We start from the raw sequence: 22,805 nt of genomic DNA, 5'->3' as shown, positions 1-22,805 counted from the left end.
TGAACTACATTCTCCCCTGAACTGCACAGGGTTATTAAAACTGACCAACTGTTGGGGTTGGAGTGATAGCGCAGCGGGTAGGGCATTTGCCTTGCACACGGCCAACCCAGGTTCGATTCCCAGCATCCCATATGGTCCCCTGAGCAACGCCAGGGATAATTCCTGAGTGCAGAGCCAGGAGTGACCCCTGTGCATTGCCGAGTGTGACCCCCCCAAAAAAACTGACCAACTGTCTCTCTCTGTTTCTCTTTCTCTTCATCATTGAAGTTCGACATTTTTTTCATTTTTCTAGCAATAAGCTAATGAAAGCTAAGGTGGTAGTACAAATTCAGCCTGTTTTCAAGTAGAATTTCCAGTAACTTATTCTCTTGTTTTTGGACAGGAAGCTTTAAACCAATAGCAGATTTCTCACTTGTTCCTAAAAAGTAGATTAAAAACATCAAAAAATTAACTAGGGGATGTTTTTATTTCTTTTTTAAGTGAAGTAAAACAAGTTCATTTGGGAAATAAAGGGAAGGGAGGAGAGGTATATGTGCTCAAGAGATAACACAGGCTTCTCCAGAGTGGATATTCCCAGGCAGGGATACACAGGCATTTACCCAGAAATCAGAAAGTCCACATCTCAGACAAATGTAGACTCAAGACGCTCTAGAGTTAAAAAATGGAAATACACATCTCAGGCAGAGATGTAGACAAATGCACCTAAAAGGATACTTACACACACACACACACACACACACACACACACACACACACACACAGAACGGAGAGAGAGAGAGTTTGAAATGTTAATTTGAGATAAAGTTAGTTTACAAAAATGTAACTATTGAGGCCAGAGAGATAATATAAGGGGTAGGGCTCTTACCTTGCATGCATGCATGCAAATTACCTGTGTTCCATCCCTGGCACCACTTACAGTTCCCCGAGTCCTATCAGGGGTGACCTCAGAGTGCAGAGCCAGGAGTCATCCCTGAGCGCTGTCCCAAAAGAAAAACAAAACAATAAAGATTGTGACTGTTTACTGGTTTAGGGGTGCAGTGTTACCATCACCTCCATTCGAGCAACCCTCCACCAGCCCATAAGGCCCTGCCTCTACCTGTGGGTACATTGCTCTGTCTCATGTGTTGGACACAGGAGGAAGCAGGCAGAATCCTCTGCGCCAGGCCCTGGGGCAGGAGCGGGTGAGGGAAGCTTCTCCTAAAGCTTATTCCAGACCAAATAGGTAGGAGAAAAATCAGCTGTTTTTTTTTTAAGGGAATTTTCTGTGAATCCGGAAGAATGATTTTAGTCTTGGAGGATTCTTGACCTTCCTCTTTCTGACTTGTCTTCCAAACCTCTCCCTTCTGTTTTCCCATCCTTTCTTGCCTGGGAACGTCACAAGCGATCAGCTCCAGGGTTTCCCCAGGCGTCTTCTCTGACCACCTTTCCAGTGACCTCTGCCTGCTGCTGACCTCATTCCAGAGTGTGCAGAGGGCTTCCCGGGGGCCAGTGCCCTCACATGGTGGCAGCAGCCAGGCCAGAGGCATGTGCCCCCAGACACACGGGTCTGAGGCCCCCACTGGGGAAGTGACTGCCAGTGAAAACTCAAATGGGTTTTTTGGTTGTTTGTTCGGAGGCCTAAGCCAGCAGTGCTCAGGGGCTACTCTTAACTCTGTGTTCAAAGGATCACTCCTAGCAGTGTTCAGGGGACCATATCCAGTGCTGGGGAATCTAACTGGGGTGAACCACAAACAAGGCAAACACCTAAAGCCCTGTACTATCTCACCACCTCTCAATTTATTTATTTATTTATTTATTTACTTATTTATTTATCTATTTATTCTTTTTTGGGTCACACCCGGCAGTGCACAGGAGTTACTCCTGGCTCATGCACTCAAGAATTACTCCTAGCGGTGCTTGGGGGACCATATGGGATATTGGGAATCGAACCCGGGTCAGCCGCGTGCAAGGCAAACACCCTGCATGCTGTGCTCTCTCCAGCCCCACAAATGATTTATTTTGAATCAATATGACTCCATCAATTCCACTAACATTTTTTGAGCACTTGCTGTGGACTCGGTACCATTCACTCTCTGCTTTACCTGTAAGTGGTTCCATAGTTATTCTTCTTCGAGAGTTTTCCTGTTTTCTCCTCCCCAGAGTCCCTGGTCCTTTTTCCTCAAAGTATTTTACATCTTTTGAGTACAAGAAAGGTACGATCCCGTCATGTATCCACAGGGGCTGCAGGAACACCCAGGAGTGTTCAGGCATCAGATTTGAGCTCGGCCTCACTTCTGCCTAGAAGGTCACCTCACTGGTGCCAAGTTGGGGGTTTGCTAAATGGGGGTTGATGAAGCAATGGACAGATGTTCCCCAGCAGCAAGGACACTGAGAGGGCTTGGTGGGGAGCCTCCTGCCCTTCTCCCCAGTCCAAGCTGTCACCTGCTGCTCCATGAAGGACACAGATGGGCATTGGGGACAGAGCTGCAATAGTCTGCCTGCTACCTGGGGATAGGAGGAACTGCTAGGATCCAGGGAACCCCCCTATCGGCATGTAGCTCAGGCTCTGGCCATGGCCATGATCAGTGATTGTGTCTCACAGCTCAGCCACGCTTTGATTTCCATGTTTAAGACTCCATGGGGCCGGAGCCCTAGTACAGCAGGTAGTGTGCTTGTCATGCATGAGGCTGACCTGCGTTTGATCCCTAGCTGTGGTCCACTGAGCACCACCAGGAGTAATTCCTGAATGCAGAGCCAGGAGTAATCCCTGAGTATCATGGGTGCTCCAGAACAAAACACCTCCCTCACAAAGTAACAATGAACATTTTTTAAACTTTATTTTTCCCTTACACTATGTAAACGCTGTGGTTTACAAAGTTGCTCATGATGCTTTGTTACAGACATTGAATATACCAACATCAATTCCCACACACCATTTGCTCCAATTTTCCCAACCACCCTTTAAGACTGCACCCATAGCAGACCTTCAATGATTTATTTTATATTTCTTGATATAAATCATTTCCTAGAAGAATGATCAAAAATGTTTCCTTAGAAGGAAGTTAGTGAAGATTGTTGTAGCTCACCATGGAGCCATTAAGCCATTTCATAAGAGAGTAGTAAGATGTTGTTATAGGTTAAGTCTTCTGTGTTTACATTTTGTTAATCAAGATTGGTCGCCTTCGACATTCCATCACATCTAATCTGGTGTGCTACTTCTGGTTTATTAGTGTTGTAGAGTTTGAGATGTTGCATGGTCGCACATGTGGCTATTCATTCAAGGAAGTACAAAAATTTTAAAGGGGTGTTGTAGCTTGAGTTCAATTTTTTAACTGGGTGGTGGTTTGGCATGTGTGTGACTGCCAGCGCTTCTGGAAGTACAGGGTGATAGGGGGAGGTAGCCCATCCCCAACTCTGTGAAAGCCTACAAGTTTTAGTCACAAAACCTGCTTACTTCAGTTTTCTGTCATATTAATTTCTGGATGAGGCTTGTCCCAAGCAACGGAGTCTGGCCGGAAGCATGGCAGCAGTTATGGAGTATGGAGGTTTTTGGCTGCCAGGGTTCTGTTGGGGCAGGCACTGGGCCCACATGTACCCCTTTGCGATGCCTTGCCCAGGGTCTGGAATAATTTCTGCAACTGGTAATAAACATTTTTTTTTCAAGGCTCCAAAAGAGTTTCTACAAGAGGCCATTGGGGCTGACTTTAAAGTGTTTTAGAAGTGGCTCTGAATTTCCAGCTAAACCCCGTCCAGATCTGATCAGGCCTCTTGCTGCAGAGATGGGGCCTGGGCTCCCTCCTCTGTCTCCCACCCACAGCTGTCCTTTAGGAGACCTGCACCAGCTTCCTCTGCACCTGGGGTGCTGTTTCCCTGTCCTCTCTGGCACCTGGCAACCATGTGCTCAGGCCCACAGGCCCACATTCCCTTCTGCCTCCACTCAGACCCTCTAAGACCCCATTCTCAAGGCATGCAGAGCACAAGTGGCTCCCGGCTCTTCTCCGTCCATGAGGCCTGGCCCCTCACTGCTTGCTGCAGGAGCACGCTAGCCACAGGCGTGCAGATGAAGCCACAGATGCGCCAAGTCAGTGTTTCCAGAGGCTTAGTGGCGCGAGCTCCCACAGAGAGGCCCTGGCACAGGTCTAAGTGAGTCCAGGAGACAGCAGCTGGCAGGGGAGAGTAAGACCGGGTGAGTGAGAAGTCAGGCGGAGACGTTCTGGAGAAAGGAGATTCAGGGCAGAGAGACGGGCAAGAAGGCTAAAGGTCCTGTCAGGTCAGAGAGATGGGCAAGAAGGCCAAAGGTCCTGGCAGAAGGACTGAGGCTAGTCTGCTCAGGAGATGAGGGGTAGGGCCCGGGATAGGACCCACTTCAGGGGGCTAGACTTTGAGCCATCAAGTGTCCCTGCTTTGAAGGGATGTTTAAAAACCCACTCTCTGCCTCTGACCCCGGGCTCCTGCCTTTTACCCAGCGGCAGGGGGCTCTGAGCCTGTGGGGAGACTTAGCACTTAGAGTTCCTGGGGCTCGGAGGAATAGGGTACTTCAGGGGCCAGGGCATGGCTTTGCAGGCAGTCTCATCCCTGCTTCACATCCCCAGCACCACACATGGTCCCCCGAGGGAAAGCCAAGGGTCAGTCCTGAGCACAGAGCCAGGAATAACCCCTGAGCACCACCAGGTGTGACTCTGAATCCTAAAATGAAATGAAATAAATTAAAATTAGAAATAGGGAGGGGTACTGGGAACTTTGGTGGAGGAGAATGGGCACTGGTGGAAGGATGGGTAAACAATCATTGTATGACTGAAATGCTAACACGAAAGTTCATAAGTTTGTAACCATACCTCATGGTAATTCACTGATAAAAAAAATTTTTTTTCCTTTTGGGTCACATCCGGCGATGCACAGGGGTTACTACTCATGGCTCATGCACTCAGGAATTACTCCTGGCAATGCTGGGGAGACCATATAGGATGCCGGGGATCAAACCCAGGTCGGCCGCATGCAAGGCAAAAGCCCTATTTGCTGTGCTATTGCTCCAGCCCCTGATAACTTTTTTTTTAATTAGAAATAAATAAAAAATAAAGTGAAATGAAGTGAAATTAGTGTAGAAGAAAATCAAATATAAAATATTGTACTGAAAATAAGGAAATTAGATTAAATAAAAGAAAATCACATAAAGGATAATAAAGTAAAGTGAAACATTTTATTACAATTTTTAAAAAGTGAAATAAAATAAAATATCACATTAAAAATAATGAAAAAATAAAATGAAATGAAGTGAAATGAAATGTGCGGTCTGATCTGGTCTGAGCAGACGCCCAACACTCATCGGAGGGCCTCCTGCAGATGACAGTCATGTCACGAGTGGTGTCTCAGTGGCTCTTCTGCCTTTTCTCCTTGCAGTTTCCTGCCCAGCTCTGCACACGCCTCCCGATGGCAGGAAGTTTGGCAGCAAGTACTTCGTGGATCACGAAGTCCACTTCACCTGCAACCCTGGCTTCCAGCTGCTCGGGCCCAGCAGCGTGCTGTGTCTTCCCAATGGCACCTGGACAGGGGAGCAGCCCCGCTGCAGAGGTAGGGTCCCTCCTGCCCACGGCCCTGACTCACCCCTCCACACCCAGCAGGAGTCCAGATAGGGTGGGCCCCTCCTACGAAGACTTTCTGCCTGATGAATGCCCCCTCCCTGGCTGCAGGAGCATGCCGCTGAGTCCAGTAGCCTGCCTCCCTGCTGCTGCCTCTCTGCATTCACTTGCTAGGTCCTGTAGCTGGTTAGTGTTGGTTTGTGTGGGGGAGGGTTGTTGCACCCACAATAGAAGAACTTGCCTGGGCTAAGCTGACCTATACATCCCGCTCTGCTCAGGCCCCGGTGTACATGTTCCTCGATACCCAGCCCCGTCTGTCTGCCTCGGTTCTGATGATTAGCTTTCAGGGGGAGGAGAAACTTGAATCCAGCACTCTTGGTATGAGAGGTGAGTGGTAAAGAAGTGACTGGGAGAGCTAGAAAGTTAAGGCAGAGAAAAGTACGTTTATTTGTTTGTTTGTCAGAGGTAGGGGGGACGGGGACAGATGACTTGTGCTCTGGGCTTACTCCTGGCTCCTTTCTAGGGAGTCATATGTGGTCCCAGGGATTGGGACCATGCAACATGTAAGGCAAGCGCACGTAACATGTAACCCTAGTATACTATCTCTCCGGCCCATGTAAGTTTGACTGGTCCAACTGACACAGAGAAAGCCTCCAGAGATAGACCCGCTTAGCACAGCCTTGGGGAGACCCTTATTATGTGTCTCTAGGCTGAGATAGGACGTTTTTGCTTTCTAGAGATGAGTTAATTTGGGGAGGTGGATGAGCAGGAAATGTGCAGCCAATTCTGGGTTCTGGACAGCAGAATTGAGCTACACTGAGGCCTTTAAAGTGTCCTGGTTTCCACGGATGGTGCCAGCAGGGACTGTACAGCTGACTGTTCTGACAGGGATGGCCTCAGCCCCTTAGAACTTTGAAATAGGGACTTAAGAGTGGCATCTTTTTAGGGGCTTTTGCTAGACCACTTCAGAGCTCTCAAGATGCTGGGCATGAAGCCTCCTGTAGGCTGGGGGAGACAGAGGAGGGATCATCTTCTGTGATGATAGAGCAGATCACTTCGACGTGCAACCTCGGAGCTTAGCCCCCTGCCAAGTGAGCAGGCAGGGCTGCGTGGCCACCTCTGCTCCCAGCAAGGCTGTGTTGATTAGTGATGCCATGTCCAATCTGAGCCTCAAAAGGGGCTTCCCAACCTTGTCAGGTGAGATATAGGACTTATCTCTGCTATTTGGTTCCCGTGCTGATTGTATTAAGGGTATGGGCAGGACACAGGCTTTACTCCAGCAGTCTGAAGGTTCCATGGAAGAACGTTCCTCCCCCATGGTTCTAGATCTTACCAGTCATGACTGCGTGCGTCCAACTCATTTCTGAAGGCTGCAGTCTTGCAGTTACCATGAGGGGGAGGAAAACATTTCTAAATTACAGAAGAGGCAAGCTCCAGAATGCCAGCGCCAATGCAAAACTTGGCAGTATCTTCATTGCTCCTTGCTCCATCCGCAGTCAATTGCTTGGAAAGAAGGTGACGAATCCAACTTTGCCTAAAAAGGAAATGGCACATAATTACACAGGTAGGCTCCAGAATTCCACAACAGAAAGCAGCCCATTTGGCTCCATAGACATTTTTTTTTCCTTTCCTCATTTTTTTTTTCTTCTGAAAGGCATAATTTGAAGATTTGAGGCTTTCTGAATGGGAGGAGTCATAGCCTCATGTTCCTCATAGCCTTGTCCCTTTGACTACATGGACAACTAAAGGAAAAATGCATAAGAAATAAAGACTTACTTTCACACCATGAGAAAAATAACATGTGAGTGTATGTAGTACTCACTCACTCACTCCCCTTCCTTGACTTCTGTTAATGCACTATACCAGTCTTCTCTGAGCACCACCTATGTACAAAACAGCGTACCAAGTGCTGGGGGCTCAGCGGGAGCCTCCAAACACTGCCCAACTTTCCAGGGTTCACACTGTAAGGAGGAAGCAACCCAAACTGGAACCAAACACAAAGCTACATTGGCTCCACGACTAGTAAGTGCTTTGGAGGGACATCACATGAGGCTGAGAATAAATGCCATGAGGAAGAGGACCTGTGGGTAATCACTGTAAGGGGGTGACCCGAGGCTGAGACTCAGGATGAAGAAGATCTAGTCATGTGACCACCAGATGTAAGGTGGCACAAGGCATATGCAATCAAAGGGAAGAGTTGCAACATGGACAAAGACCTGTGGAAGGAGAGCCTGTGGCATAGACGAAGAAATGAACAAATGTAATACATAACCAGAGTGATCCCTGACACCACATGTGCCCCTGAGCATTGCTCCCAGCCCTGACAGGGAGGCCGAGGTAACCCCCAGCAGGTCCTGAGCTGCACCTCATCCTCAGAGTCTTGCACTGAAACACCACTCCTGCTCGCGTGAATAACTCTCTCCTACTCTTACCCAGTCAGGGATATGCAAGCTTCAAACCTGTGTACAGGGTTAGCATAAAGCAAATCTCTCTATCATGACTTACTAATGGAGAAACACTTCCTCCTGAGACATACTCTATGCTTTTTTTTTTAACAATTTGTCTGTTTGTTTCAGGGTTTTCATGATCATAAATAATACCAAGTCATTTTTGTTTTGTTTTGTTATTTTAGGCTTCTCCTGGTGCTGTTTGGGGTTTATTCCTGGCTCTGCACTCAGGAATCACTCCTGGCAGACTAGGGGACCATACAAGGTGCCAGGGATTGAACCCAGATTGGCCACATGAAGGGCAGATGTCCTACCCATTGTACTGTCACCCCAGCCCCTACTGGTATTCACTTTTTAAAAAGTCCCTCCCCAGCGCCTCTCCCTGTTCCCTTCATTGCTGCTGTCAGTCTTGTGGAAGTGAATAGGGCTTGCCCACACGCCTGGCACAGGTGTTCACACATTCTGAGCTGTGCTGTTCACCGAGAATCACCCATCAGGTTGTGATACTCAACTTGACCAGGTGTTCACTAATGTTTGCACCCCGTTGACTTTGGGGCTTGCAAACATGACTGCTGGGGAATGTACCTGTTTTTTGGTGCTTGCACATACCTGGGTTCAGTGTGGCCAGAAATTCCTTATGGTGCCAGGGATGGCAAAGAGCAGAGCAGCCAGGATGGCACTGGATATACGAGGGGACACTAGAGATTTGAACTCATGACCATACACTTACAAGACAGGTGACCTGGGGCTGGAGCGATAGCACAGCGGGTAGGGCGTTTGCCTTGCACGTGGCCAACCCGAGTTCGATTCCCAGTATCCCATATGGTCTTCTGACAACCGCCAGGAGTAATTCCTGAGTGCAGAGCCAGGAGTAACCCCTGTGCATCGCCGGGTGTGACCCAAAAAGCAAAAAAAAAAAAACAAGACAGGTGACCTAAGCCCCTGTACTATTCTTTTGGGCTCAAGAAAACGTGTTAATATCTACTTAAGGTAAAACATTTCTCTACTTGTTTCATATATTTACCCCTCTGTTTTATTTAGCTACCATGATTGATGTGATTATTTACAGTGGGACTTCAAGCATGCAATGTTTCCACCTCCAGGCCCATCTCCCCAGATTCCCTTCTACCCTGCAGCCTGACTCCTTGACAGTTACATTTTTAACTGTGTTATAGTCGGCATCCCACACTGGATCTGGTGATTTGTATACTTATACTTTGCCTCTACACACTTTGAACTCGGATCCATCTAGGGTCTAAATATTATCATTGGTTAGGTCTCTTAGATCTTTTCATTCATTTTGTATTTTGGGATCACATCCAGCTGTGTTTTGAACTTAGTCCTGGCTCTGTGCTCAGGAATCACTCCTGGCAGGTCTTGGGGGACCATATGGAATGCCAGGGACAGAACCCAGGTTAGCCACATGCCAGGACAGTGCCCTATTCACTGTACTACCACTCCAGCCCCTCCCTCTTAGTTTTTTTTTTGTTTTTGGGTCACACCCGGCGATGCACAGGGGTTACTCCTGGCTCTGCACTCAGGAATTACCCCTGGTGGTGCTCAGGGGACCGTATGGGATGCTGGGAATAGAACCTGGGTTGGCTGCATGCAAGGCAAATGCCCTACCTGTTGTGCTATTGCTCCAGCCCCTTAGATTTTTTTTTAAAAATTGATTATCTTCTCCTTCTCCCAACCCCATAGTCCTTTGAATTTTATTGGTGGAAGAGAATGGGTTGGTTTCCATAGTTTTAATATTGCTGACTGCATCCTACAGAGTCATTTAGCTGAGCTCTGGTCCTCGTCTTCTTCCTGAAGGTCTTGTGTATGTCCTGCTCTCTCTTCTGTTTTGAGCCCATTGTTGACATCATAACTATCTTAGACTTTTTTACCTGGAAACCAAAGGATTCCTTTCTGTTTCCCTTACATTATATAGTTGAATTAGGACCCACCTCAGTACCAGCTCCCCAGGGCTGTTTTCTTGGGGGTGAGGGTTCATCTTTTCAAGCAGGAAATGCCATGGCCAGAGAAATCTAGTCTCTAGGATCCACCCCAGTTTTTCATGAAAAATCCCCAATACTTAGGGGACTGTGGAAGGATAATCCAAGAGTGGAAATGTATGTAAGAGGATGATCAGTGAAGCTGGGGAAGGGAGAACTGGGAGAGAATGTGGGTGAACCGCTTTGAAGAACACAGCGACAATGGGAGCCTGAGAGGCAGGCTGTTTGTTGGAAGAGTTATGTGGGGAAACTTGATTCACTGAAACATGAGTAAGATAAAGGAACTCTGGTTAAATTCCAAACAATTCATGTAAGAAAACAGAGAATAAAGTCTATAATGAGGAAATTCCAGAAAGATATGTCCCTAATATTTCTAAACAAGTTGGAAACAAAATATAAATTAGTTCATTTATTTTTGCAGGGACCTCCCCAGAAATACTAGGGTACCCTGAGCTTGGGGGTCACTCCTGGTGATGCTTGGTCGACAGGGCCAGATGGTCCCATGCTCATGTCCAGGGCTATGATTTGTGGTACCCCTTGGGGGCAAGGGGTGGGGTACAGTGCTGAGGACTGAATCTGGGCAAGGCTGAGCTCCAGCCCTTTGAGGACAGTGGCCTAGCCCCAAAGAACAAAACTGAAAGACATAAACTTATGAAAGGACAGAATAAGTAAAAATTAGAACTCCTTAGAAAACAAGTGGTGGAAGTAATGGAAAATTAAAAACAAGAAGACACAGGACTGGAGTGATAGCCCAGCAGATAGGGCGTTTGCCTTGAATGCAGCCGACCCGGGTTTGATTCCCGGCATCCCATATCGTCCCCTGAGCACTGCCAGGAGTAATTCCTGAGTGCAAAGCCAGGAGTAACCTCTGTGATTCACCAGCTGTGACCCAAAAAGAAAAAAGAAAAACCAAGAAGACAGAACACAAGAAAATTAAAGATAAAATCAGGTTGAGGGGTCTGGACTTGCATGCAGCTGACCCAGGTTCTATTTCTGACATCCCATAAGGTTCCCCAAGCTCTCCCAAAAGTGATCCCTGAGTGCTGAACCAGGAGTATGCCCTGAGCACCCCTGGGTGTGGCTCTAGACATACCCCCACCAATAAATAAATAAGGAAATAAACAGATGGTGTCTGTAAAACACCTTATTGGTTTCAGGGCCCCTGGAAGTGTTCACTAGACACTAGATGAAAACATAAGAGGAAGTGATGGGGAAGGGAGGGGAAGAGAAGGGTGAAAGGGGAAGGGGAAGGGAAGAGAAGTCTTCGAGAAGCCTGTTTAGAAAATCCTACAAGGTCCAGACAGAGATAGGGCATAGGATCCTGGGAAGTGGGTGGGTTTCTGTTGGGCCAGTGACCCCCTACCCTCCCCCTACTGATATTGGCCAGGTGCAGCCGGGTGCCCGGCTCACCACCTTCTTCAGAAGGCCCCGTGGGAGGGATCTGTGGCGCCAGGCCCAGATGAAAGACACACATGTTCCCACTCTTTGGCATTCTGCCCTCAATCCTGCGGCCTAATAACTGGTCAGACTCCCCTCACCCCCGGGAGATACCGTGCTTCCAGGCACAGTGGCATTTGTGTTGCGTCCTCCCCGACACATTCCTGGAAATCTGGCCCCCTGAGAGCAGCATGTTGGTGGGCGAGCACTCCAGGCTGAGGTCACTGGGGTCTGCTATGAACCCTCCCCCAGGCCAGCAGCATTTGAAGTCCCTGGGACATCAGTGATGGATAGAAACCATAGCGTCATCCACAGAACATCCAGTGATGAAGGGCCTCGTGGGAAACCAGAGGCCCTTCCACCCGCCGCTCTCGTGCAGGGCTGCGGTTCTCCTCAGCCTTAGGACATTTCCCTTGCTCTCGATGGCCTCGTGGGATAGGACATCCCCAACTTTCCTCCCCACAGGCCGTGGCCCAGTCAGTGAGCCGACAGCCACTCCTCCAGTGGACACAGCTTGGGCGCTGTGTGCTGAAGGAATTCCTCACAAACATATTTCAGATGAGTTTTATTTTTTCTAGTTAGAAAATCACTGTCACGGTCATCCTTTTGCTCATTGATTTGCTCCAGTGGGCGCCAGTAATGTCTCCATCTTGAGACTTGTTACTGTTTTTGGCATATCAAATATGCCACGGGTAGCTTGCTAGGCTCTGCCGTGCGGGCGAGATACTCTCGGTAGTTTGCCGGGCTCTCTGAGAGGGATGGAAGAATCAAACCCGGGTCAGCCATGTGCAAGGCAAATACCCTACTGCTGTGCTATCGCTCCAGCCCCAGTTAGAAAATGTTAAACTTTATTGTAGGAAAATAGGAGAGTACCAAAAAAGAATGGGAAAGCAAAGGAATATAACGAGAGGGAAATCTATACATGCTTAAGTGTGTAACTAAGTATCTGTCTATAGACAAAGCTTGGCATCAGGACTGTTGTGTCTACGGTCAAGTAGAACCTTTTCCTTTTCTAATATTAAACACTATCAAGAGAAACTCCTCTCTGGTCCCACAGGAAATGTCATGCATAAGAGAATTCTTGGGAAGAGTTGAATTCCTCCGTCTCCGGGCATGCTGATAGGCTGGGTCATCGCTCTCTCATGACTCTTGGGAATTGGGTTCTTGCTCCAAAGGAATTCTACCTGCGTGTTGGCTGATAGAAGCACTGTTGGCGGTGGGGGTGTAGCTGATTCAAAGGCAGCCAGGTGCATGCCATGGCCTCTGTCTAGACTGCAAATGACCACATGGCTGATGATTGAACAGCGCCTCGAGGCAGAACTCCAGGTGTGCCAAAGTACATTCAGAGACTTGCCGAAGGGAGTGTGGGCTACATCTCCCCATTTCCCCCCTCCCAGCTCTTGTGGAAGGGACAGTGACAAGGGCAGAGAGTGAAGTGGGAAGCTAGAGTCATTCTACCATGTAAAGAAAGTCAGTCCTCTTTATTTTTTTGGTTTTGGTTTTGGGATCCACCTGGCAACATTCAGTGGTTACTCCGGGCTCTGCCCTTGGGAATCACTCCTGGCAGTGCTCAGTGCCCATATGATATACGGCGTGCAGGGGTCAAACCCTGAATGGCCATGTGCAAGGCAAGTATACTATGGTTCCGACCTCCATTCCCTAATTTTGTTATTGCAATTGTTGTTTTAGAATAGAACTTGTGGAGAGCAAGGACAGGAGATAAGGCGCTTGCCTTGCAGGTGGCTGACCCAAGTTTGATCCCCCGTCACCACGTCGAGGTCTTCTGAGCACAAATCCAGAAGTAGCCCAAGAACGTAGCTGGGTGTGACTTACCTCACCCCCCACCTCCGCCCCACCCCAAAAATGAATTTGAACTCACACCCTTGTATTTGAAAAGTATTTCTTTAACTAGATATCAGCGAATGCTCCAGTCAGCCCTGCCAAAACGGCGGAACTTGCGTGGAAGGAATCAGCCAGTACAAATGCATTTGTCCTCAGGGAAGGACAGGAAGTCGCTGTCAGCATCAGACCCAGACTGGTGAGTAGTTGCTATGGGGCTGTGAGAGTGTGGAGAGAAAACCCTTCTCCTGGGCCACCCCCAGCTGCCAGCTCGGAGCTCAGCCCTGGGTCCTTGAGAGCAGACAGATCGCCCTAGTTCCCCAAGGTGGTCACCTGGGATCGACTTTAGCTCTTCGGATGGATATACGATTGCAGAGACTGACTCTGAGCCTGAAAACTTCCCAGATCAGAATTTGACTTTTTTTTTTTTTGCTTTTTGGGTCACACCTGGTGATGCACAGGGGTTACTCCTGGCTCTGTACTCAGGAATCACCCCTGGTGGTGCTCAGGGGACCATATGGGATGCTGGGAATCAAACCCAGGTCAGCTGCGTGCAAGACAAACGCTCTCTCTACCCGCTGTGCTATTGCTCCAGCCCCCCAGATCAGAATTTGAGGTGGGAAGTCTCTTCGCTGCTGTCACCTCACTTGGTGGACACTGTCTCAGCATGTCGCTCCTCTCAGCAGCTCCCACCCATCCTGAGAAGTCAGTGGGTAGGGACCAGAGAAATAGTACAGTGGGGAGGCCACTTGCCTTGAATGTGGTTGACCTGTGTTCGATCCCTGGCATCCCATGTGGTCCTCTTAGTACCACCTGGAGTGATTCCTGAGTGCAGAGCTCAGTCACCTCAGTACTGCCCAGGGTGGCCCCAAAGCAAACAAAGCCAAAAAAAAAAAAAGCAAAATAAGTCAGTGGCTATTGGAGTAGGCCCAGGTATTTCCAGGGCTGGATAGCTAGGCATATAACAGCTAAAGAGGTTATCAGAGATGCTCAAGGCCCAGCATAGCCCAAACCAGAAGGCCTAGGAGTCCGTCCAACCGTGGTTGCTTTTGCAGAGGGCAAGTAGATCTGCTGACGGGACTCTGGAGAATGGGTGGAATTTCCCACGCATTTCTTTTTTTTTTTTTTTTTTTTTTTTGCTTTTTGGGTCACACCTGGCGATTCACAGGGGTTACTCCTGGCTCTGCGCTCAGGAATTACCCCTGGCCATGCTCAGGGGACCATATGGGATGCTGGGATTTGAACCCGGGTCGGCCGCGTGCAAGGCAAACGCCCTACCCGCTGTGCTATCTCTCCAGCCCCCCACGCATTTCTTATATGGAAAAGAGAAACCCAAAAGCTCTCCTTGCCAGAATAGCCTGCAGCATCCTTTCTGGTTGTCTCGATTTTTGTGTGGTGTTTCTGTGGGTGGCGGGAGAATTGGTGGTCAACACAGTGAGGAGAACAGTCGCTTTCAGTGTTTGTTGCCCTGGCCTTGGACCCCTGCCTGAGGTTTGCTTTGAATACTGTCCCTGGGTCAATGGTGAAGTGTGGGCCTCCCATGAGGGAGACCTGGATTTGAGCCCTGATTCTGCAAGATGAGGAGGAGGAGGAGGAGAAGGAGGGAAAGGAGGTGAAGGAGGAGGAGGAGAAGGAAGAGGAGAAGGAGGAGGAAGAGAAGGAGGAGGAGCAGAGTGAGGAGGAGGAGGAGGATGAAGATGAGGGGGATGAGGATGAAGAGGAGGAGGAGGAGGAGGAGAAGGAGGGAAAGGAGGTGAAGGAGGAGGAGGAGAAGGAAGAGGAGAAGGAGGAGGAAGAGAAGGAGGAGGAGCAGAGTGAGGAGGAGGAGGAGGATGAAGATGAGGGGGATGAGGATGAAGAGGAGGAGGAGGAGGAGGAGGAGGAGGAGGAGGAAGAGGCTAGGTGTCGAGTGATGCTGCAGCCTCCTGTGCCTTCATGTGGTTCTGCTCAGTAAGTCAGCGTGCTGGTTCTTTTTTTTTTTTTTTTTTTTTTTTTTTGCTTTTTGGGTCACACCCAGCGACGCTCAGGGGTCACTCCTGGCTTTGCACTCAGGAATTGCTCCTGGCAGTGCTTGGGGGACCAATATGGGATGCTGGGGATCGAACCCGGGTCGGCCGCGTGCAAGGCAAACGCCCTACCTGCTGTGCTATCGCTCCGGCCCCAGCGTGCTGGTTCTTGCTCAGAAGAAGCCTGCCCCTCAGGGAGCCCAGAGGCCCCCCAAAGGCTCCAGTCCCTGAAGCTCTCCTTGTTCCTTGTGGAACCATCCTGGCAGCTTTACTTACAGATAGGAAAAAAAAAATCAATGGGTTCCTTTCCACCCACATGAACCTGTCCAGCCCCTCAAGACCCGCGGTCCCCAGCTTCAGCAAATCATTCCTTAGCCCTGCAGTCACTTTCTATAAAGCCTCTCCCTGGAGCTCCCACCAGAAGGGAAGGAGGGAGGGAGTATTGCCAGCGGTGTCCCTCACTTTCCACATACAGCTCAGTCACAGTGTGGTTCTGGCCCCACTGGTCCCTCAGCCCAGAGCCTGCCTCCCATCAGCCCTGCCTCTGCCTTTCCAGCCCCTTCAAGGAGCCTCTCTTGGCTTGATGTTGAATAATGTTTATTCTGTTGAGGTAAAATATACATGACATAAAATTGACCATTTGACTCCTTTTTCGTCAGTAGCATGCTAATCAGTATAGTGATCAGTGTTCTAATCAACATCCTTACCACCCATCTCCCAAACATGCTTCACCTTCAAAGCCCGTACAGTCCCTACGAAACAGAAACTCCCCATGTCCCTTCCTCCAACCTCCCAAAATGTCAAATCTGCTTCCAATGTCTTCAGGGGCTGGAGCGATAGTATAGTGGATAAGGCTCTTGCCCTGCACTCTGCCAACCTAGGTTCAATTCTTGGCATCCCATATGGTCCCCTGAGCACAGCCAGAAGTAATTAATTCCTGAGTGCAAAACCAGGAGTAACCCCCGAACATCACTGTGTGTGGCCCCCCCAAAAAACAAAACAAAATAAGAATTTATTTCTAATCTGCTTCTGATGTCCTCTGAGTTTTACTTCCTGTGAGCATCATTTGGTTTCTTGTGCTTCCTGTACTCTAGTCTCCAATTGCTAAGCAGAGGCGTGCTCTAAATCCTTTAAAACTTTCTTTTCTGGGGCCGGAGCGATAGCACAGCGGGTAGGGCGTTTGCCTTGCACGCGGCCGACCCAGGTTCAATCCCTGGCATCCCATATGGTCCCCCAAGCACCGCCAGGAGTAATTCCTGAGTGCAAAGCCAGGAGTAACCCCTGAGCATCGCTGGGTGTGACCCAAAAGGCAAAAATAAAAACCAAAACTTTTCTTTTTTTTCCTTTTTGGGTCACACCTGGCCATGCACAGGGGTTACTCTTGGCTCTGCACTCAGGAATTACTCCTGGCGGTGCTCAGGGGACCATATGGATGCTGGGAATCGAACCCGGGTCGGCCGCGTGCAAGGCAAACGCCCTACCCATTGTGCTATCGCTCCAGCCTCAATCCTTAAAAACTTTCAAGAACTTTTTTTTTTATGATCAGAAAAAGTGATTTGTGTTCCAACACCACAGAACTTAGAGACTTTATAAAAGTTCCAATAATGATGACAAAAAAAGACCCCCCCCCCCAAATAGTGATGTTTTAAACTCCATAATTTCAACGCCCTGTTACTATTTGGCTGTCGTTTAAAGGTCTTTCAGTAATAAACGTCTTTTGCGACTCTGTGAAGGGCGGTGGGGGTATCGGGGTGACCCTGGCCCGCGGCCGTCCGCCGTGCGTGGAGCCTGGGGGCGGGCGCCAAGGGTGGTCAATGACTTGTCTTTCCTTTCCGTACTCCAGAGGGAGCCCCGAGAAGGGGCGAGCCCCCTCCCCAAAGGGGTGCCAGGGCCGGGCAGTGAGTGTGTCTTCTCCCCGCAGCCGCCCCCGAGGCCAGCAGCCCCGCCTTCAGCCGCGCGCCCCGCTGCGCGCAGGTGGAGCGCGCGCAGCACTGCAGCTGCGAGGCGGGATTCCACCTGAGCGGCGCCCCCGCCGGCGACGGCGTCTGCCAGGGTAGGCGGGCTGGGCCTGGGCGGGGTGGGAGGCAAGCCAGGGCCACCAGACCGCGCTCCCTGCTCGTGCCCGGCCCCCCAAACCGCGCACCAAGCCTTTCCACGCCCCCAATGCCTAACCGCCCCCTGCAAGAAAGCAAGCTCTGAGCTCCCCCTGCAAGAAAGCGAGCTCTCACCCCCACTCCAGGCCTGGCCTGTCCACACCTGAACTGTGCATCCTCATTTCCGAAGAGCCTGGAGCCCCTGTCTCCTCAAACCTAGCGGGAATCACAGGGGCAGGTGGCGAGGAGAAGACTGAAAGGCGGGGCTGCATGCAGCCTGCTGGAAGCTGAGGGGGGACCAGAGACTCGTTCCTTATCTCGTCTCTCGAGGCCCTTAGCTTTACTGACTCACCCACTTGTACTAATTTCTCCTGATCTCTCAAGTTCCCAAGTTATAAGCAACTCAGATGAGGGGGATTCAAACCTGGAGCGGGCCAGTGGGTGCTGAAGGCATCATTTTATCAGAGCAGAGCACCCTCTGACTCATCCCAAGATAAGGCTCAGAGAGTGCAGGTGGGTCTGTGAACCAAGGCTAACTTCCGGTGTCAAACTGGGCGTTTCTGTCCCCAGATGTGAACGAGTGCGAGCTCTATGGACAGGAGGGGCTGCTCGGGCTCTGCATGCATGCCTGCGTGAACACCCCTGGATCCTACCGCTGCAGCTGCCCCCCTGGGTACCGGATCCTGGGGGATGAGAAGAGCTGTGAAGGTCAGTATCACGTAGGGGCCAGCAGAACTGGGGAGCACATCTCTACTCCTGGGAACTCCACGACCTCAGAACAGGGAGGAGGAAGGGTATCAACGGCGTCAAAGTCTCAGATACACTCAATGTATTTTTTGGTTTTGGGGTCACACCTGGCAGTGTTCAGGGCTTACTCCTGACTCTGAACTCAGGGATCACTCCTAGAGGGGTCCAAAGGACCATATGGAATGCCGGGGATTGAACCTGGGTTGGTCCTGTGCTAGGCAAGTTCCCTACCTGCTGTACTATTGCTCCAGCTCCTCAGTATATACATGCAAATACACATACATATACACACATATATGTATATATACATGTATATACATACAACTATACATATATAGACACACAAATATACATACATATATACATACTCATGCATATAATATATATACATATATATGCACATGCATATGTGTGTATATATATATATTTCAAAAGATCCTCTCAGCCTACAATGCCCTCCATATAAATAGAAAAATGAGTTATTTAATATTGTGTCAAATGGCCTGTTCTGGTACTTTTTCTTTTTCTTTTTTTTTTTTTGCTTTTTGGGTCACACCCAGCGATGCTCAGGGGTTACTCCTGGCTCTGCACTCAGGAATTACTCCTGGCAGTGCTTGGGGGACCATATGGGATGCCGGGGATCGAACCTGGGTCGGCTGTGTGCAAGGCAAATGCCCTATCCACTGTGCTATCGCTCCGGCCCCTCTGGTACCTTTTCAAGACTGGATCCCATCCTCCCTTAGCTATGCCTTCAGTGAGGTCTGAACTCAAAGGCAGGACAGTCAGCTGGTCATCATGCCATGCAGCCTGGAGGTGACAAGTAGGCTCCTGGCACAGTGCCCCTCTACATTGCTCCCTATAGAGACCAGCACATTGGCCTCTAAAAGGCAGGGCCAGGAGTGGCCTGACAGTCTGGAGCACATGCTTGGGATGCAGGAAGCCCAGGTCCGACCTCTGGCACCACATGGTTTCCCACGCACCTCTGAGGATAGCCCCCAAAGTGTGCCTGGGTGTGGCAAAAAATCAGTCAATGAGGGGGCTGGAGCGATAGTACAGTGGGTAGGGCATGGCCTCCTGAGCACTGCCAGAAGTAACCCCTGAGCATTGCCAAGTGTGAACCCAGAAGCCCCTCCCCCTCTAAAAAAAACCAATCAACAAAAGGACAGCAGGGACAGCCTCATGTGCACATATGCCGTGGAGCGGTCAGCAATCAGACTTGGGGGAGGCCCCAGAGATAAGGACTCAGGTGAGTTCCTGCGCAGGGCAGGCCAGTACCCTACCTGGCCCATACAGTGTTCTTCACACCATACCTACGTGCACTTCGTCTACGTGTCTGAGAACTAACCTCTACCACCCTGAGGAGTCTAGGTTAGGGTAAAATGGAACTCTTAGGTCCAGAAAGTGTGAAAGCAGTTTTAACCCAAATTGATGTTTCCAGAGTAGTTTCTGGGGAAGTCAGAGGCAGAGGAGGAGAACTTGAGACACAGTGCGAGCTCCTTCACAGACAGTCCCCCGGAGGCAGCCCTAAGATTGTGCTAAGTTCCACTAGATCTGCACAGCCTGGGTCTGAGTTCCTGCAATCTAACGTTCAGAGAATCCCAGGCAAGGCCAAGTTCTTACTCTTAACAGAGATAGGAAAGAAAAGATTTTAGTTTGATACCCCCTGGTGTCCAGGCTCTTGTCTTCCTGTGGAGAAAGAATTCAAGAAGATGGTGTAGATAAAAGCAGAAGGCGCTATTATAGTAATAGTATACACCCAAAAGTGGGATTCTCAAAGGAGAGCGTCATGCACCAGGTCTTGGGTAAAGGGAATGAATATGCATGGGAGTATGGATACATTAGCAGGATTTGAGTGATACTGAAGTTACACATGAACTACATATTGCAGGGCCAGAAAGATAGTACAGTGGGTAGGGCACTTTTCTTGCATACAGCTGAACCAGGTTTGGTCCTTAGCATCCTCCAATCCTGCCAGAAGTAATTCCTGAGTGCAGAGCCAGGAGTAACCCCTGAGTACCACTGGGTGTCAGCCCCAAATAAAAAAGAAATAAATACATGTTGCTTGTATGTCACACATACCATTTGCATCTCATTATGCAGCTAGGGAATATGTGAGCTAACATGTATTTGGAATTTAGTAAAGAGAGAAGCAAAATTAAAATCAGAGTACTGTTTTCTACACATGCTCTAGAAACTGGTTTAAAATCAGTTATGGCTACATCCCCCTACCCCTCAGCTTTTTGGGTCACATCTAGTGATGCTGGAGGGAGTCTGGCACTGGGAACCAGAAAATGCAGTCTAGAGGTGTCAGTTTCTCTAACTAGCAAGTTGTACCCATAGCAGCATGGAGAGGGCCCAGTGCAACAAGAGATTGTATGCAAGGTAGGAGGTTGTAGACACAGCTGGTAGATTGGGAGGCTGAGGACCCTTCCAACAGTCAGTTATCAGCAGCAGACAGGGTGTGGGCATGTGGAACACATATATTCCCAGTCTGGTCTCTGTGGCACAGGTACAGCCACGGTATTCACCACACACTTAGGAGTACATAGGATATTTGGGGCTATTGCGTATTTGCGTTCACTCTTATGACAACTATTATTAGCACTCTCCTATATTCACACTGCCCCTTAGGACAGATACAAGTATTAAGAGGCACATATAGGTCAATCTTGACACGAGCAGATAGTCAAGCTGCACAAAGGAGGGTTTCCAGTTGTTTAACCCAGACTTCATCCCTGGAACTCCAGTGTTTCAGTCAGTCTCTGGGAGAGAACTGAATCTTTTTTTTTTTTTTATTAGTGAATCATTGTGAGGTACAGTTACAAACTTATGAACTTTCATGTTTGCATTTTGTTTATATCCCTCCACCAGTGCCCATTCTCCTCCACCAATGTTCCCAGTATCCCTCCCACCACCCCCACCCCCACCCCAACCCCACCACCCCACCCTGCCTCTGAAGCAGGGCATTCCCTTTTGTTCTCTCTCCTGTTGGATGTTGTAGTGTGCAATAGAAGTATTGAGTGGCCATCATGTTCAGTCTATAGTCTACTTTCGGCAAGCAGTTTTCAACCCGAGTCGGTCCTCCTAACATTCTCTACTAGGGAGAGAACTGAATCTTCAAGTGTGGGTCACACTAAGAGAAAGGCACATCTGTGTCCCCCCCCAGCTGGTACATGACTCGAAAGAATCCATTGCAGGGTCTCAGAGGAGTAGGTAACCAGGAATAGAGTAGAAGGCATCTATATAGCCACCATCCATCTGCCACTCATACGTCTACCCATCCATCTGTCCATCCATATGCCCATCCTTCTGTCTATCCATTAATTCCTCTGTCCATCCATCCACCCATCCACCCCTTCTTCCACCTGCCCATCTGTCCATCTGTTCATCTATCCATCTGTTCACACATGTGTCCATCTACCCATCTGCTTGTCCATCAATACATCCATCCGTCCACGCATCTGCCCACCCACCCAGTTGCTATTCATGCATGGAAGGAAACAGCCTCCAGCCGGGCAATTCACATGGGCAGGAGTGCGCTCTCCCAGAGGAAAGTACGGCGGATCTGAAGCTTAGAGGGCATGAGAACAGCTATGGAGGGGACTTCAGAGCCCTTGGGAGAGGCAAAGCAGAGAGTCGCATGGTTAGCAGCAGAGAGTACAGAGCCTCAGGGAAGGAAGGAAAGAATCCAGGGAGGCGCGAACCCAGCAGGGGTCTGCTGACTGACACAAGAGCTGGACTGCAGATGGTCAGAGGCAACCGGGTTTCCTGCCTGAAGAACAAGCTTTGGGTATTGAGGCAGTCCACATAAATGGAAGCCCACATTCCTGCGCCAGTGTGGGCCCTTTGCGCGTGGTCTGCCCTCACCGGCCATCCTGTGTTTCAGATATCGATGAGTGCGTGAGTCCACAGCAGGTGTGTCCCCCCGGGACCACATGCATCAACACTGGAGGAGGCTTCCAGTGCGTCAGCCCACAGTGTCCCGAGGGCAGTAGCAACGTCAGCTATGTGAAGACGTCCCCCTTGTACGTATGGGCATGGTGGGGCTGGCACACCCCCTCAGCCAGGCCTTCAGGGTGGCCGGGCTGGGCTCTCCTGGAGGCTCTTGGGAGAAGATGACTGTCTAAAGAAAGGTGAATGGCGGGAGTTGGTAGTCTGGCTTCGGGAGCTCAGATCCCTTCACTGGTTTTGAAACTCACTTCTGCTTGGAGCCCTAATAACCCAGTTTACCCCGACAGGAATCCTCCAGGTTCTCCTCTGCTAACATGGAGGATGACGGGGCTGTATCCATCCCAGGATGGTGCTGTCAGGGAGGGCCTCTGAGGGTGGCGGCTAGAGGCAGCAAATACAAGGAGGTTTGACGCCTAGTAGCATCAGAGCTTGAGACATAAAGATTCCTGCTCCCCCCGAAGAAGGGGTAATGTGCTGTTCGAGATGTGCCATATCTCCTCCTCAAAGAACCCCCCAAACTGTCTTTCAGAATTGACTTCCCAAGCTACTGATTACTGCTGCCTGAACCGGTGATGCTTGAATTGCCTGAGGCGGGGGCTCAGGGCTTTAGCAGATTAGAAAGTAGGAGAAACTTGGTGGAACTGGAGATGGCAGTTCATGGTATGAACCACCAGCAAATTCCTCGGTATTCACCTAGTGAAGGGACAGTGTCCTGCCTTTGGGGACATCCCTG

General features: G+C 49.7%; 2 protein-coding genes across 2 annotated transcripts in view; one reads left to right on the top strand and one right to left on the bottom strand.

Annotated features, from left to right (window-relative positions):
- Window positions 1-22,805, top strand: part of FBLN7 (fibulin 7) — a 35,162-nt gene that overhangs the window by 9,751 nt on the left and 2,606 nt on the right. The window contains exons 3-7 of the mRNA XM_055122890.1: window positions 5,377-5,547; window positions 13,349-13,474; window positions 17,203-17,334; window positions 17,945-18,082; window positions 22,008-22,146. Coding sequence (XP_054978865.1) covers window positions 5,377-5,547; window positions 13,349-13,474; window positions 17,203-17,334; window positions 17,945-18,082; window positions 22,008-22,146 — 706 coding nt within the window. The remainder of the gene's footprint in view (window positions 1-5,376; window positions 5,548-13,348; window positions 13,475-17,202; window positions 17,335-17,944; window positions 18,083-22,007; window positions 22,147-22,805) is intronic.
- The window catches only part of ZC3H8 (zinc finger CCCH-type containing 8), a 49,350-nt gene continuing 33,502 nt past the window's right edge, over window positions 6,958-22,805 (bottom strand). The window contains exon 10 of the transcript XR_008627406.1: window positions 6,958-7,089. The gene's annotated coding sequence lies outside the window, so the exon portion shown is untranslated. The remainder of the gene's footprint in view (window positions 7,090-22,805) is intronic.

This window comes from Sorex araneus, chromosome X (assembly GCF_027595985.1).
Source record: "Sorex araneus isolate mSorAra2 chromosome X, mSorAra2.pri, whole genome shotgun sequence".
Classification (NCBI taxonomy): Eukaryota; Metazoa; Chordata; class Mammalia; order Eulipotyphla; family Soricidae; genus Sorex; species Sorex araneus.
The sequence above is the reverse complement of the archived record's forward strand: the minus strand, read 5'-3'. Positions and strand labels throughout refer to the sequence as shown.